Source organism: Pelodiscus sinensis, chromosome 8 (assembly GCF_049634645.1).
Source record: "Pelodiscus sinensis isolate JC-2024 chromosome 8, ASM4963464v1, whole genome shotgun sequence".
In the NCBI taxonomy this organism is placed as follows: domain Eukaryota; kingdom Metazoa; phylum Chordata; order Testudines; family Trionychidae; genus Pelodiscus; species Pelodiscus sinensis.
Genome location: NC_134718.1, coordinates 20024722 through 20038572, shown reverse-complemented (window position 1 = coordinate 20038572; position 13851 = coordinate 20024722). Strand labels below are relative to the sequence as shown.

At 41.5% G+C, this 13851-nt stretch overlaps 1 protein-coding gene across 2 annotated transcripts in view; it reads right to left on the bottom strand.

The window, feature by feature from the left end:
• GRID1 (glutamate ionotropic receptor delta type subunit 1) overlaps nucleotides 1-13851 on the bottom strand; it is a 1054628-nt gene that overhangs the window by 30422 nt on the left and 1010355 nt on the right. The window contains exons 14-16 of one of the 2 annotated variants that reach the window (XM_075934837.1): nucleotides 6163-6329; nucleotides 1462-1702; nucleotides 1147-1235 (exon numbers count right to left, since the gene is read on the bottom strand). In XM_075934837.1, coding sequence (XP_075790952.1) covers nucleotides 1147-1235; nucleotides 1462-1702; nucleotides 6163-6329 — 497 coding nt within the window. The remainder of the gene's footprint in view (nucleotides 1-1146; nucleotides 1236-1461; nucleotides 1703-6162; nucleotides 6330-13851) is intronic. The other variant, XM_075934836.1, reaches the window with a different exon arrangement.

Below are 13851 nucleotides of genomic sequence, written 5' to 3'. Positions count from 1 at the left end.
GTCATGGATCTGTATGCAACAAAGTTTGCCCCAGAAGCATGATATGGATGTTTACCACTAAATACTTTATGGATGAATTAAAATGTATGAAGAGGGAACACGGAGAATGGAATCTTAATGATAAATATTTGATAACATTACAGACTGTAACATGTATTTTCATAATTCCATATAGCCTGATTGTGATAGGTACGTCAATTATTGTAATACTCCCCACAACCCTAGAAATTAAGGATGGAATTAATGGGTTTTGTATTCTTTTACAGCGGTGATTCTCCTATTAGTTACTTAAATAATTGTTCAAGATGTAGGAATCAGCAAGTGTTTAAAAAATTCCCAGAGATTAGCTTGTTAAACTTTTTAATTGATGCAAGTAGATACACGCTTAGATCTGCATATGGATTGCTTAGTCTACCATAATATTATTGTCTAATAATTTGTACTGTTGCAAGAAAATGTTTGCAAACAAGTAATTTAAAATGGATTTTTCTACATAAAATATTTTATATTAAGGGCATTTGTTCAGAAAAGATTTTAAAAAAATAAACATAAAAGCCCTCCCCCCCAAAAAAAGGTGTTAAACTGTGTTGGTGACTTTGTGGCTTGCTTGTATTACTACTGGGATAATTAACTTTTAATCACTAAGGCCCTGTCTACACTACAGGAAAGATCAAAGCTGCAAATCAAAGTCAATCTTCCGAGGTTTCAAATTAATGGGTCTAGTGAAGACATGCTAATTTGAACTGGGAGGTGCTCCCGTCGAAACTGGTAGACCTGCTCCTACAAGAAGTAGGCGAAGTTGAAGGGAGAGTGTGCTCCTGTCAACTCCCGCACTGTGCATGGTGCCAAAATTCGAATTAAGATACTTTGACTCCAGCTACGTAATTAATGTAGCTGAAGTTGCTTATCTTAATTAAAACTTATCCCCTAGTTTTAGTCACCTGTTCTAATTTGATCTAGGTTGGTTGTAATAAAAAATTGTTGATATCTGATGGCAGTTGTGTAGATTGACCTAGTTATCACAGCCCAATAAACACAGCCCACGAAGGTCCAAATGATAAAAACCTCAGTTGGTGCTAATTATTATCTTTGCTGCTACTCTTAGCAGAGAGGCCAAGGGTGTGGTATCTCAGCTATTCTCTTATTCCTAAAGCCAGTCTCTCCAGGTCAGGGTTGACACACATGGGTGGGATACTGTAGGGAAGTTTGCATTGCTGGTACCCATGCAGTAATTGCTCTATAAATAAATAGATGACTTGAGTCTCCAGGGCTGTCAATTTGGCACCTTCCATTAAAGTCACATTTTAAAAAAATCATAAACTTCATGTAATAATTTAGTATCTCCAATCAAAATAAAGTGACTGCATTTGTATGAGAGCACCTAAAATCCCACAGCTTCCATTTGTTCTCTGTATCTTGTGTTTTCTACTGTTAATTGTGATAAGAATAAAAGTTATGGACCTCTTTTGGAGTTTCTTGATGACAACGGTTGCTGTTCCACCACAACTCCAGCGCTGCCACCAAACATGCAAGAAGAAGGCCTACTGCTAAAATGCAGAAGACTCCTGCAAAACTGTGAAGCTTCAGTGCCTTGCCATCTGTCTGTGCATTGGTGTGACTGTTCAGATCACAACGTCCCATTCGTGGCCACCATTTCTGTTTGAGTACATCCAAGTCTCCAGTGTCTTGTAATTCCAAGATCCTGCAAAGATTTTAAAACACAGCCATTATTTCAGTTTATTTCTGTATATTGTGCATGTGTTTATCCACAACTCTGTAGCCCTTATATTGCAATTGGCCTGCAAGAATTATCTTTCTGTGGGACTTCAGTTTTATTCCTGGAATTCTGTTTTTAGGGCAGAGCATCTCCTGCAGAACTAGTGTATTGCCAGAGTTGCTGGACTGTCTCACTCTCTGTCTATAATCAGTGAGGTATATTTCCTGTATGTCAAAGATTCACTAGACATTGTCCTCAAGCAGTAAAGTAGTTGAAAGAGTGCTCTTTTCACAAGTGTAACTTTCTGTAAGCAAAATGTCTGTTAGTCAAATGTGATTTAATCAAAAAAAGAAAGGGCTAAAACTAGCTAATCCATTATACCAAATTGAACACAACATATTCCAGAAGACATCAATGGTCTGTTTGGCTTTTAAAACTGCTTTTCATAATCTAAAATTCCTACTTTGGTCAGATTTCCAGTAGTTTATAATGATATTCAAGAAGAAAAAGCTCATGGAAGACATCAGCTCTCCCACCAATATATGGTCCATCATAATCATTGCAAGTTATATTTGAAATAAGCATGCATGCAACCACTTTCACAGAACTTAACACAAAATGGTTTAAACAGCAATTGAATTGGTTATTTCTGCTTTGAGCTATAGCAAATGCAGCTCATTCAAAAAGATTTTACTACATTGCTGTTACTTTCTGCTTGAACTAATGTGTCAACAATTGCTAATTAATCATTGTTTCCATTTGTGAAGTGCCCATGAATGATTCATTTTGGGCCTGGTTTGACAACTGCCTTAGCTATTTAATAATAAGCTTTCCTTTCCAGGCAGCTTTGTCTCTGGTTATCATGGGAATCCAGGCTGACTACAGCTGGTGTTTCACCACATATAAAAGGCTTCTTTTAAAATAATCCACACAGACAGAAATTCTCCACTGGCTTTCTTCATGTAGCTGCGTGCTCAGACACTTTCTACTAAGGCCGCACATATCTAAGCAACTATTCATATTTGTCTTACATAAAAAAAAGTGTATTTGTATACTCCTAAAATATATTGATAAACTGTTAGCCACAGGGATCACTGAATTGTGACAGACACATTAGAGTCACAATCTTCCAGAACCCATGCAACCACTCAATAACTGTTATTTTCCTATAATGTTATGATACATAATAGACAGCAATGCATTTCTCACTTGGATCAATGCTCCCCAATCTAAAAAGTAATGGTGGCTTTGACACAAGCCCTGAGTAAGAGGGAGTGGATTGTTTTACTATCTTAAAAGCAGAAATAGTTTGTGACTTGTAGAGTTACAATCTCCTTCCCAGATAGCCCACTGCTCTGCTGACTATACAAAGCATAGCATGTGCTGGAGTGTTGGGAGCACAGCCAATGTTCCATCACTTACAGTTACGTCCTACTTACCCCCTGGCCATGTGCACCAGTGAAGAAGGAACAGCTCTGTTGAGGTTGCTCCTCAACCCTCTACTCCAGGGTTTTCCAATTTTATTTGGCCACAGAACCCTTTTAAACTCAAAAGAATTTCATGGAACCCCTAATAACAGTCTTATATATGGAGCAGGGTGTCAGAGCAAGCTGGGAATGTGGGATCTTGGCAGAAGGAGGCGAGTGAGTGGGGGGGATTTGGTTACAGGGTCTGGGGATGAGGGGGACGCTTACCTGGCTTGGCACCCTGCTGCAGCAGGGAAAACCTCCAAGCAGAACGCTCTTGTTCCCCCAGCAGGGGGGCAGGAGAGGGAGCTCAGTTCCTTCCTCCCCCGCTCTATGCAGCAGGGATCTCAGCGCAGCTGCAGCACCAGGTCAGGCTTCCTGCTGGTACGGCGGGAAGGAGGGTTGTAGAAACCTCAACCTTCTCCACCAGACCAGACTTTGCCACTTCCCCAGCAGCGTGGGGAGGGATGCAGGGAAGAGAGCGCGACAGCGCACGGGGGCAGCGAGCCCGAGCATGCTTGGGGGAGGGCAGAAGAGCCCAAGTGCACCCCAGGGTGGGAGGCGGGGACAGAGCCCCAGCCAAGTTCCATGCAGCTGCTACCGGGGCGCAGGCAGCAATTTAAAAATGCTGTGGTCTGGGAGCAGCTACTTGGAGCCTCGGACCCAGCCACTCGTCCCCTTCCGGCAGCAGCGGCTGCTGTAACAAGCCACCATCTGCACACGAGGATGAGGAGGCTGCACAGCACCAGAGGCCCCGTGGGACAGGGGCAGTCCTGCGGGGTAAAGAGGGGGCCGTGCAGTGGTGGGGCAGTTGCAGTGGATGGTAGAGCAGCCAGAGACACATGCCACCAGAAGCCTGCCCCCTACCGGTACCGGTAGTTCAGAATAGGAAGCCTAGTCCGAACTACCTAGTTCAAGCCCCGTGTAGCCGCGCTTTTAAAAATGGCGGCTCCCCGCTTATGCAAATGAAGCCCGGGAAATTCAAATCCCGGGCTTCATTTGCAAGTGCGGTATGCCTACATTACCCTCCTAGTTCGAACTAGCGGGGTAGTGTAGACATACCCTCTGAGAGAGTTTGTCTGTGAGCAAGCAAGTCTGTCTGTCTGTTCATCTGAACTCCTCCTAAACTGTAAGTGCTAAGACCACCACAGCTGGAATGCAGCTTCCTCTTATCCTAACATAAAGCAAGGTAAGAGTTGGAGGAGGGGCCTGAAGCTTCCCCTCCCCCATTTATAAGGGGACTCATAAAATCGTTCAGAAAAGAGACAGAATCACCTGGGCAAGTGAAAGGCTGGCAGGGGGCACCGTCCCCGTCTGGGACTGCCCCAGTCCTGAGCCTCTCACCCTATGGGCACCACTTAGGGAGGGTGGGAGAGCTGATGTGTCCCCTTTCCCCCACCTGATCCACATGGAACTGGAATATTGCTAGCTGTTCCCCTTCCTCAGGGAGGGGAAACTGCTGATGTAAGAGAGGGTGGGGTTGTCCTCTCCCCAGGGAAGCCTGCATACTGACTCCCTCTTCTTCAGCCCCACCCCAAAGCAATGTTTTAAATGAAGAAAAACAAAAATTATTTGAGTAAAGGACCCAAGCAACAGTGAGTAAATCTTCTAGTACTTGTATAAAAGGAAGAGAATTCAAACCACAGATTTCAAAAAATATTCATTTAACGAATAGATGTCAGCAAAGTTAATAAGGACATAAGAATGGCTATATTGTTGTATAAAGTCTCCGCGCGAGCTATTACTAGATTTACATGTAAATTTTCTGGAAATGCATTAAACTGTAAGGTCCTGCCAACACATGACATAGGGTATGTCTACACTTGCTCCCTAGTTCTAACAAGGGATGCAAATGCAGGCATTCTGAATAGTCAATGAAGTGGGGATTTAAATATCCCACGCTTCATTAGCATGATCTCGCCGGTGCCGGGAAGTGCACGCCGGGATGTGTTAGTTTGAACCAAACCCCTTGGTTCGAACTAATGTTACTCCTGGATACTGACAGCCCCCCGATTGACCTCCCGGATGGCAGCCTGCAGAAAGTGCAGCCTGGCTCTCAGCAACATGATCAAGTGAAGCACCAGAGTGCCCAGGGGCAGCTCTGGCTCCATGTTGCAGAGTACTGTGATATCCCGAGTGAGGGCAACCAGAGCACACGGAGAAGAAAATGCTTTGCTGTCCCTCATTGAGGTAGACAAGCAAGCAGGGAAACCTGAGAACTGACTGTCCGGGGGGGGGGGGAGGGAAGGGCACCTTTAAGCACAGATCTCAGATAGCCTCAGGCAGCAGCCCCACACAGTAAGTCCTGACCTAGTGCCCCGCTGGAACTGGTTCTGGCCAGCCTTAAATACAATTCAGAGTGCACTCAGTGTGGACACGAAATTTTGAAATAGCAAAATGATATTTTGAAATGCATTTTGTGTGTAGACGCGTTATTTCGAAATAACTATTTTGAAATAACTCTGTAGTGTAGACATACCCTCATTTAATAAATCCATATCAATGTAACCCTGAGGTGGTTTCCAGTGAACACATACTGGGTCAGACCTAGTATCCTATCTTGCAACAGTGGCCAATGCCAGATACCTCAGAGGAAGTGAACAGAACAGGTAATCATCATGTGATCCCTCTCCTGTCATCCATTTCCAGCTTCTGACAAACAGAGGCTAGGGACATCATTCCTACCCATCCTGCCTAATAGCCATCAATGGACCTAACCTCCATGAATTTATCTAGCTCTTTTTTGAACCCTGTTAAAGTCCTGGTCTTCACAACGTCCTCTGGCAAGCAGTTCCACAGACTGACTGTGTGCTGCATGAAGAAAAACTTCCTTTTGTTTGTTTTAAACCTGCTACCAATTAATTTCATTTTGTGACCCCTAGTTCATATACTGTGGGAACAAGTAAATAATTTTTCTGTGAACACATGATTCTTTGTTGCGGAGAGGAATCCTATGAAAAAAGCATGGTCTTGTATTACCTCTGAGAGAAGAGATCCCTGTAGGGGCTGCCATGCTGGAGCGCTATCCCATATCCTTTACTGCTGATGCTGTTTCCAATGACGGTCACAGAACACTCATCATCCGTCAGCGCTGCATATTCCACCACTGTTACATCCCACAAAAATGCATAGTTGCCTTTCTTTGCCTGCAAATGCACCACAAATAAAACAAAATTATAGAGTTGATCTAGGTCTCAAATTGGTCTTAAAGTCACATCAAGCCTTTCATTGCCCAGTGCTAACATTTCATTATTAATGACAACATTTTTGACCTTACATATCTTTTGATACTTCTGAAGCCCCCAGAGCAGTTCCTCATCTACTTTGTACCCAAGTTAGAGCACTCCAATTATTTCAATGAACCAAGATATTTCATTGTCCAAGATGTTCTGTGTGTGCCATTGCCAACTTTAGGCCTCAAACTGGTCTTTTAAATACAGGCAGTCCCCGGGTTACGTACAAGATAGGGACTGTAGGTTTGTTCTTAAGTTGAATTTGTATGTAAGTTGGAATTGGTACATATTGTAGGGGAAACTCTAGCCAAACATTTCTCCAGAGCTCAGTTTTATTCTCCGACACCTCACTTCCCTCAGTCCTTTATTCTCAAGCTGAGGTGTCTGCTGAGAAAAGCCGCTCTGTCTCTCCCTAGTCTGCTGGGGGGGGCGCTAGCTTCGCGTCTCCCTGGTCTGTTGGGGGGAAGCAGCTAGTGCGGGGTTGCCTCACCCTGTTTGTAAGTAGGGATCCGATGTAAGTCGGATCCATGTAACCCGGGGATTGCCTGTAATTATAACTATGGATAATGAATCAAAACCATCATCTTAAATGATTTTACTTGATATGTTTTTCTTAAGATTAGTGATATTAATTCCTCCACAACTACACAGTTTTACACCCGGACAAGCTCTATGGTATTTTCTAGCAGTAACAGCAACCAAAGTGGAAGCTTATTTTAAAAAAATCACTTTTGAAAAGTGCTGTTCTAACCCTTCAACAAAAAGTAGGATACAATTTTTAGAGACAATTTTTTTTCCTTAGCATGGAAGAGTAGAGTCACCAGATTCTCCCACTAGCTTTATTTGTAACCAATATTGACTTATTTTAGTACACACCTACACAGCTGTCCTCAAATGTCAGCCTTAATTGGATTCAAACCAGTGCCTAAGTGCAGTGTGCATGATGAATGTAAATCACTTTACTTAACATAAGATGTAAGAAATGTTCTGGATGGGGATTTTAATAAAAAAAGTCATCACTTTGCTGGGTTAAAGTAATAATTGATTTCCTAATGTATTTAAGTAATATGTTTTTAAGTCTCTAGTGAACATACAAGACACAGTGGAACAGATGGGCTGGAGAAACTAATGCAAATGAATGAGTAATCGTAGATGCGGGCTTCCAAGACTTATTTTTTTTAAGTTTGGGTGATTTGTGTTTTCTCATCAGGTTAAGAGAGCTGGCAAGGCACAAAGCTGACATTCTATATATATTTGTTTACAAGACCAGGTCCTCAAGCATCCCCAATTAACTGCCTCATTTCTGACCATCAGAGGTTCACTGTGGTTGATTTTCACTTCCATGTGCATTCAGTCTGGGAATGATTTAGAAGACTAGACTCTCTTAGTTGTTTTATATGAGCTTCTGCCTGGTCATGTCTGGACTAGGAAATGAAACTTATTTCTGTTTAGCATGCTTGGTTCTAAATTATCACAGTACACTAAATTGCTAGATGACTATTTAAATGGGACAATAAACCATATGTGGGAACATGGCCTTCTAATGAAAATGACCAGAAAGGAATAAAGCAGTTCTTGATAATATTCATCATAAACAAAGTTCCCTCTCTTCTGGATAAAGGCAAAAATCCGCTGGCTTTTGGGTTAAACAAAACAAATTACTGTTTGTGGTTCTTCCTTCTTTTTCCTTTAGGAAAAAGAAGTCAAGTTCCCTTCTCAGGCTTTAAATAAACCCCACATACTGTTTTAAGAAGGATTTCCTTGGCAGTTGGCTTCCTTCAGCCTGGCTTTTGTGGCTTTCCAGCCATTTGCAAAGCCAGACTGTGAGTAATTCTTTCTTCTCTTCTTTGTTACAGGCTAGTTTTCTGGGATGCTGATGATCTCTAGCTACCTTTCATCTACCCATTTACCTCTGTCTCTTAGCGCATTAGCTCATACCACAAAAATCCGCCCCAGACAATCTATCCCATCACATCAAACTACTACATTAAGGTAGCAAAAATAACAAATTCATATATTCAGTAGGCTAAAATAACGTATTCATGTAACATGCCTTGAGTAGCTAAGATTAGTGTTGCTGTATTAGTACAAATAATTTTATAGTCCCAAATACATGGGCTATTCATATAAGAAGGACAAGAATGCAATATGCTCTATTGCAAGTGACTGATTGACTGGCTCATAGCCAGAGATTGACACATCTTATTGTCATTATTTTTAAAAGTCCAGAAAACACCGTTATTCCTAAAAATAATCAGCGTAGTGGCATTGCGCAAGAGGGTTTTTCTTGCGCAAGAAGGGACAGTGTAGACAGCTCCTTCTTGCGCAAGAGCCTCTTCCGCAAAAATGGCAGCTCATTAGATATGCAAATGAGGCTTGGCGATATTCCAAGCTTAGCCTCATTTGCATAGCTCTGGCGCAAGATCGCGCCAGTGTAGACATAACCAAAGTGTTTGATGTGAATGAGGAAAGAATCAAGGACAGTTATCCCATATGATACCCAGGAAAGCCATCTTAAGCTATGAGCAAAAACACAAAGAACAAACATAAGTAACAAAACAATGCAAGGTAGGCATTGCCCAAAGCATCCACGATGTAAAATCAACTGGCAACTCATGTAGTCGGAAACAAAAAAAAATTGTTTTTACAAACATGTGCAGCCATTTATGTATAAACAGTGATTTCTCATTTAACATGGTAGATATGTTTCAGACAATGATCGTGCTAAGTGAAAACGTGTTATGCGGGGTTAATTTTCCCATTGAAAATAAGGGAAAAGGTGGGAGTTGCGTTTCAAGCACACGTGTGCTCGCAGCTCCAGCCTGCACTTGTTAGCAGCTGGGACTGGGACATAAGGTTAGGGAAGAAAGGGGACTGGGTTATAGCAGGGAGGGGAGGTGTTTGGCTCTGGAGAAGGGAAGGGAAGGACAGAGGAGGGGGCTTGCAGGCGATGGCTGGGTTTCCCCGGCTGGCCGGTCACTGGCAGCTGCGCGGGACTTCCTCTGCCTCCTTACAAAGCGGCGGAGCTTTGCCGCTCGCCATGCAGTTCCCCGGTGACCCCCTCTGGCCTGAAGCAAGGCATCTGGGCAGAGGGTGTCACTGGGGAACTGCGAAGCAAGCGGCAAACCTCCACGGCTTTGTAAGGAGGCAGAGGAAGCCCTGGGCAGCTGTGCAAGGCTTCCCCTGCCTCCCTACAAAGCGGCAGAGGTTTGCTGCTCACCACACAGTTCCCCGATGACCCCCTCTGGCTAGATGCCTTGCATCCGGCCAGAGGGAGTCATCAGGGAACGGTGCTGCGAGCGGCTAACCTCTGCCGCTTTGCAGGAGGCAGGGAAAGCCTTGTGCAGCTGCCGGCCACCGTCTGACCCTAGGGGAAATCATGTTATTGGGAGGATGGGGTTGTGTTGTTTGAAAAATGTTCCTAAAAAAAAAAAATTGTGCTATTGCGAAAACTTGTTAAGTGGGCACGTGTTAAGTGAGGAATTACCGTATTCAATGGCCCTTTACCCCCAGTCAAGTCGTGTTAGGGACTAACCTGTCCATATAAATTTCTGCCTTTCTTGTAAATGAGCTTGTGTCTTCCATGACTGTTTCAATTTCATGTTAGGAGAAGTGTCAATTGCAGGTCCATAATTCTATGTCTCTGATAGTTCTGACAGGATTTCTAGTTCAGGGCAATGCAGATCTTTTGTAACCATTCTCACTGTTGTACACAGCCTATTTGTGTATTGCTAAGCATAAACTTCATAATAAATAATGCATCTGTTTTGCTATATAAAGATGTAATCCTACTGCATATATGTACAATTACACAAGGGACCATATGGATATTCTCCACACAGAATTTAGTCAAAGTGTGTAGAACAGTAAGACAAAAGCAGGCTTAGTGCAAATGGAAAGATGGAACTCAGAAAAGTCTACACTGCAGAGTTTTTCTGGAAAAACGACCTTTTTTTCCGGAAAAACTACACTTATGTCCACACTGCAATTGTGTTCCTTCGACAGAAAGTCAAAAGAATGCAGGGGGTTTTCTGACAGTTATAAACCTCTTTCTAGGAGGAAGAAGCGTTTTCGGAAAAAGGTGTGTTTAGATGGGGAAGAGGGTTTTTTTTTTCAATGGAAGAGGCCTCCAGGAAAAAGCATAGGTGCCTTAGTGGCAACTCCGTCAATAGTAATCTCAACTTAAATGTGAGATAGTGTCCACATTGATTAGATGCTATCTTTCAAAAAAGCAGGTCGCTTTTTCAGTGTGCTTTTGCTGGGTGGAATCTCTCTTTTGAAAGAAGTTTGTCTGGAAGATCTCTTCTAGAAAAGCTTCTTCTAAAAGAAGCCTGAAGTCTAGATGTAGCCTGAGACACAGGTCTTGTTTTCTTCTAGTTTTCACATAAATATGTATTTGTGGCTTCAGAGCTGATCTGCAGGCAGTTCTCTTAAGCTTTTAGTCTTCAAAAGGGGAACAGAGCCAGTATCTATAGTAGCATGCATCTTATTTGTCCCAGGGTTGGTTGGGGAAATATTGACTTCCTAAAGTTTCTGTTTCCTTTATAAGACAATATCTAGAGAAGAATCTTGGCCTCTACTACACATGCTGCCCGGGATCCCGATCAAGATTCTCTGTTTTACCGAGAATAGCTTCCCATTCTGAGTTACAGTTGGTGGGAAGCCTTTTGAGAAGGTCAGCCCTCTCTCTGCCATTAATTGCATTTCAATCCTGAATTATGATCTGATATTATGAAACAGTAAATAAAGGTCCCTTGTGCCTTTATGTATCAACTATACCTTTTTGACACATAACCAATTCTGCCTAGTGACATCAGAACTGTACAGCATTAGTTCTCTACTATCCTCGGGATTTTAACATAAACAGAAATCTGAGTTTTAAACCCTTCATTATGCACACTTCTTAACCTCCAGAAACCCTGGAGGAGGCACGATTATTTTCATTCTCAGATTGCCAGGAGAGGCCCCAAAGATATCTTTTTCCAGGGAGATTATTTTGTTTCCTGTACTTTCTTCTACTTTCATAATATTTGCATCTTTAAAGAAGGGAGATTCCTTCCTCTTAGTATTTATATTACATAAAAAGCTTCTTGTGACCAAATTTTTGACTGCATTCTAAATTCAGCACACTTCAAATCCATGTTAATATCCAATGAGACAGCTAGGAAGTATCAGTTGTGCAATTTAAAGAAGGTTTGTCACACTGGAAAAACTTAAAAGTATATGCAATTTAGTTATCTTTCACATGCTTTTCATTAGGAATATGTGAAATAAAATAGAGAAAATAAGAACTGACACAAACTTGCACCCCATACTCTACTGTGAACCTTTGTTACACTTTGAAAAAGTCCTGTTAACTTTTGTTTTCATTAGATTATGAACTTCTCAAAATTTCCAGGTTCTTACAGGCAAAGACGTAAGGTCCAGCTTTTACACAGCTTTTAGTGATATGACTGTGTCACTAGATGTCAGGCACTGTAAATACTGCCTGTCAACGTCTTTGTCTACAAAAATCTTCCACCCCTACAATTAGCATTTGCTTTGTTGGCAAGAGAGCACATCTGCCAATAAAGCACTGTTTACACTAGTACTTGCTATGGCAAAGATTCTGTTGGAGAGGGTGATTTTTTACGCATCTGTGAACAACAAAAGAAAACCCAAAATTATATAAAATAACTTTTTTTTCTATTAATCAAAAATGAAAATTCCCTGGGAGAGACAGTGGGTTAATTAGATTCTCAGGATATAAAAGGGAAACCAAACAGAATAAGGAGAGTGCAGAGGAGGACTAAGTTAACAGTAGAAGGGTACGTCTACACTACATCCCTAGTTCGAACTAGGGATGCAAATGGAGACAACCGAAGTAGTTAATGAAGCGTGGATTTAAATATCCCGCGCTCCATTAACATGATCTCGCCGGCGCGGTAGTTCGAATCACAGCTGATTCGAACCAGGAAGTGTGCGCCGGGACGCGTTAGTTCGGACTAAAGCCCTTAGTCCGAACTAATGTTACTCCTCAAAAAATGAGGAGTAATTATTCAAAGTAGGAATAAGAGCCTTTCTCCTTCAAAGTAGGAATAAGAGCCTCCGGAAAAGGGCGCTTTTTCCGGAGGATCGGGGCCAGTCTAGACGCTCTTTTCCGGCTTTTTTAAAAGCCGGAAAAAAGCGGCGGACATTTTTATTTAAATGCCGCGGGGGATATTTAAATCCCCCGCGGATTTCCCTACGACGACTAGTGAAATGAACATGCCCCTTCCGGAAAAGGGGCCAGTGTAGACGTAGCCTATGAGTGTACAGGGCACATCTATAAAAAGATCAGTTTTCCATGGCAACAGAAATAGATGAAAACGTTCAGAACCCTCCTCCACTTTATCTTTACATTTTGAGCTACTTAAATAATTTAAATTGCAGAAGCAAATAGGAAATTCTCAGCTAGATTAATGAGATGAGTGGAATAGGGCAAAATTGATATTTCTAACACTTGTCTAGAAAAAAATCCCAGACTCTCTCCCATTGATTCTCATGGCAGTTGTCATTGCTTCTCTTAGAAATGCACTAAGAACTGATGTCCATTTTATAATCCATTGTAGCTGAAAGATACGGAGAAACAGTTGTGACAGATATTTAGGTTCAGGAGGAAGTAATATTTTTGTCATTCTTCTGAAAAAAATAGTGTGCCCTGTAAGATGGACATTTGTGCAGTTGCTCAGGAGATATTCAAATGCCACCTAGCTGATTAGCAGAGCACCCAAGCTATGTTTTTTGTTTTTACTAGTGATGAATGTTTGGAAATGTCTCGGTGCACATAACAAAATTTATTCTGCATGTGGATGGAAAAGATTAGAGGGCACATTGCTGACCAAGTCCTTCTTCTGAAAGATGATTAGGGATATTTATGTTTTTGTGCTATGGAGAGATCTTTTACACTGCAAAAAATTAGTGTTTAAATTTACATTTTACGTATATGTTCTAAGAAATGGACACTGACTAAAAGTCCAGTTTAATTTGTTAGTACTGATTTCTCCTAAAATAAAATTTCTAGAAGTGATATATGATAGGAGTAACTTGTCCATCTGTTCAAGGATCTCAAAGCAAAGACAAACATTTAAATTATAAACACCATATTTTATTTAACAAATTTATTAAATATTAAGCCAGATTTAGTAAATGGTTAATCAAATATCAGCATAGGTCACCTATGTGACTGCAGAGAAACCAGATTATAGTCATTGTTATTTGATGGAGTTGATCAAGTTTTATCTATATAACAGCAGAGCATTAAAATCAGACTTATCATATAAGTTCCTGTAATTGATATTCTAAACACTTTGCCAATCTAAAACTTAAATATTAAGCATAAGTAAATCTAGATGTAATAAATGGAAGCCCATAATAGGTTTATAAAATATGGATATTTATAGCTATACTGTTGCTG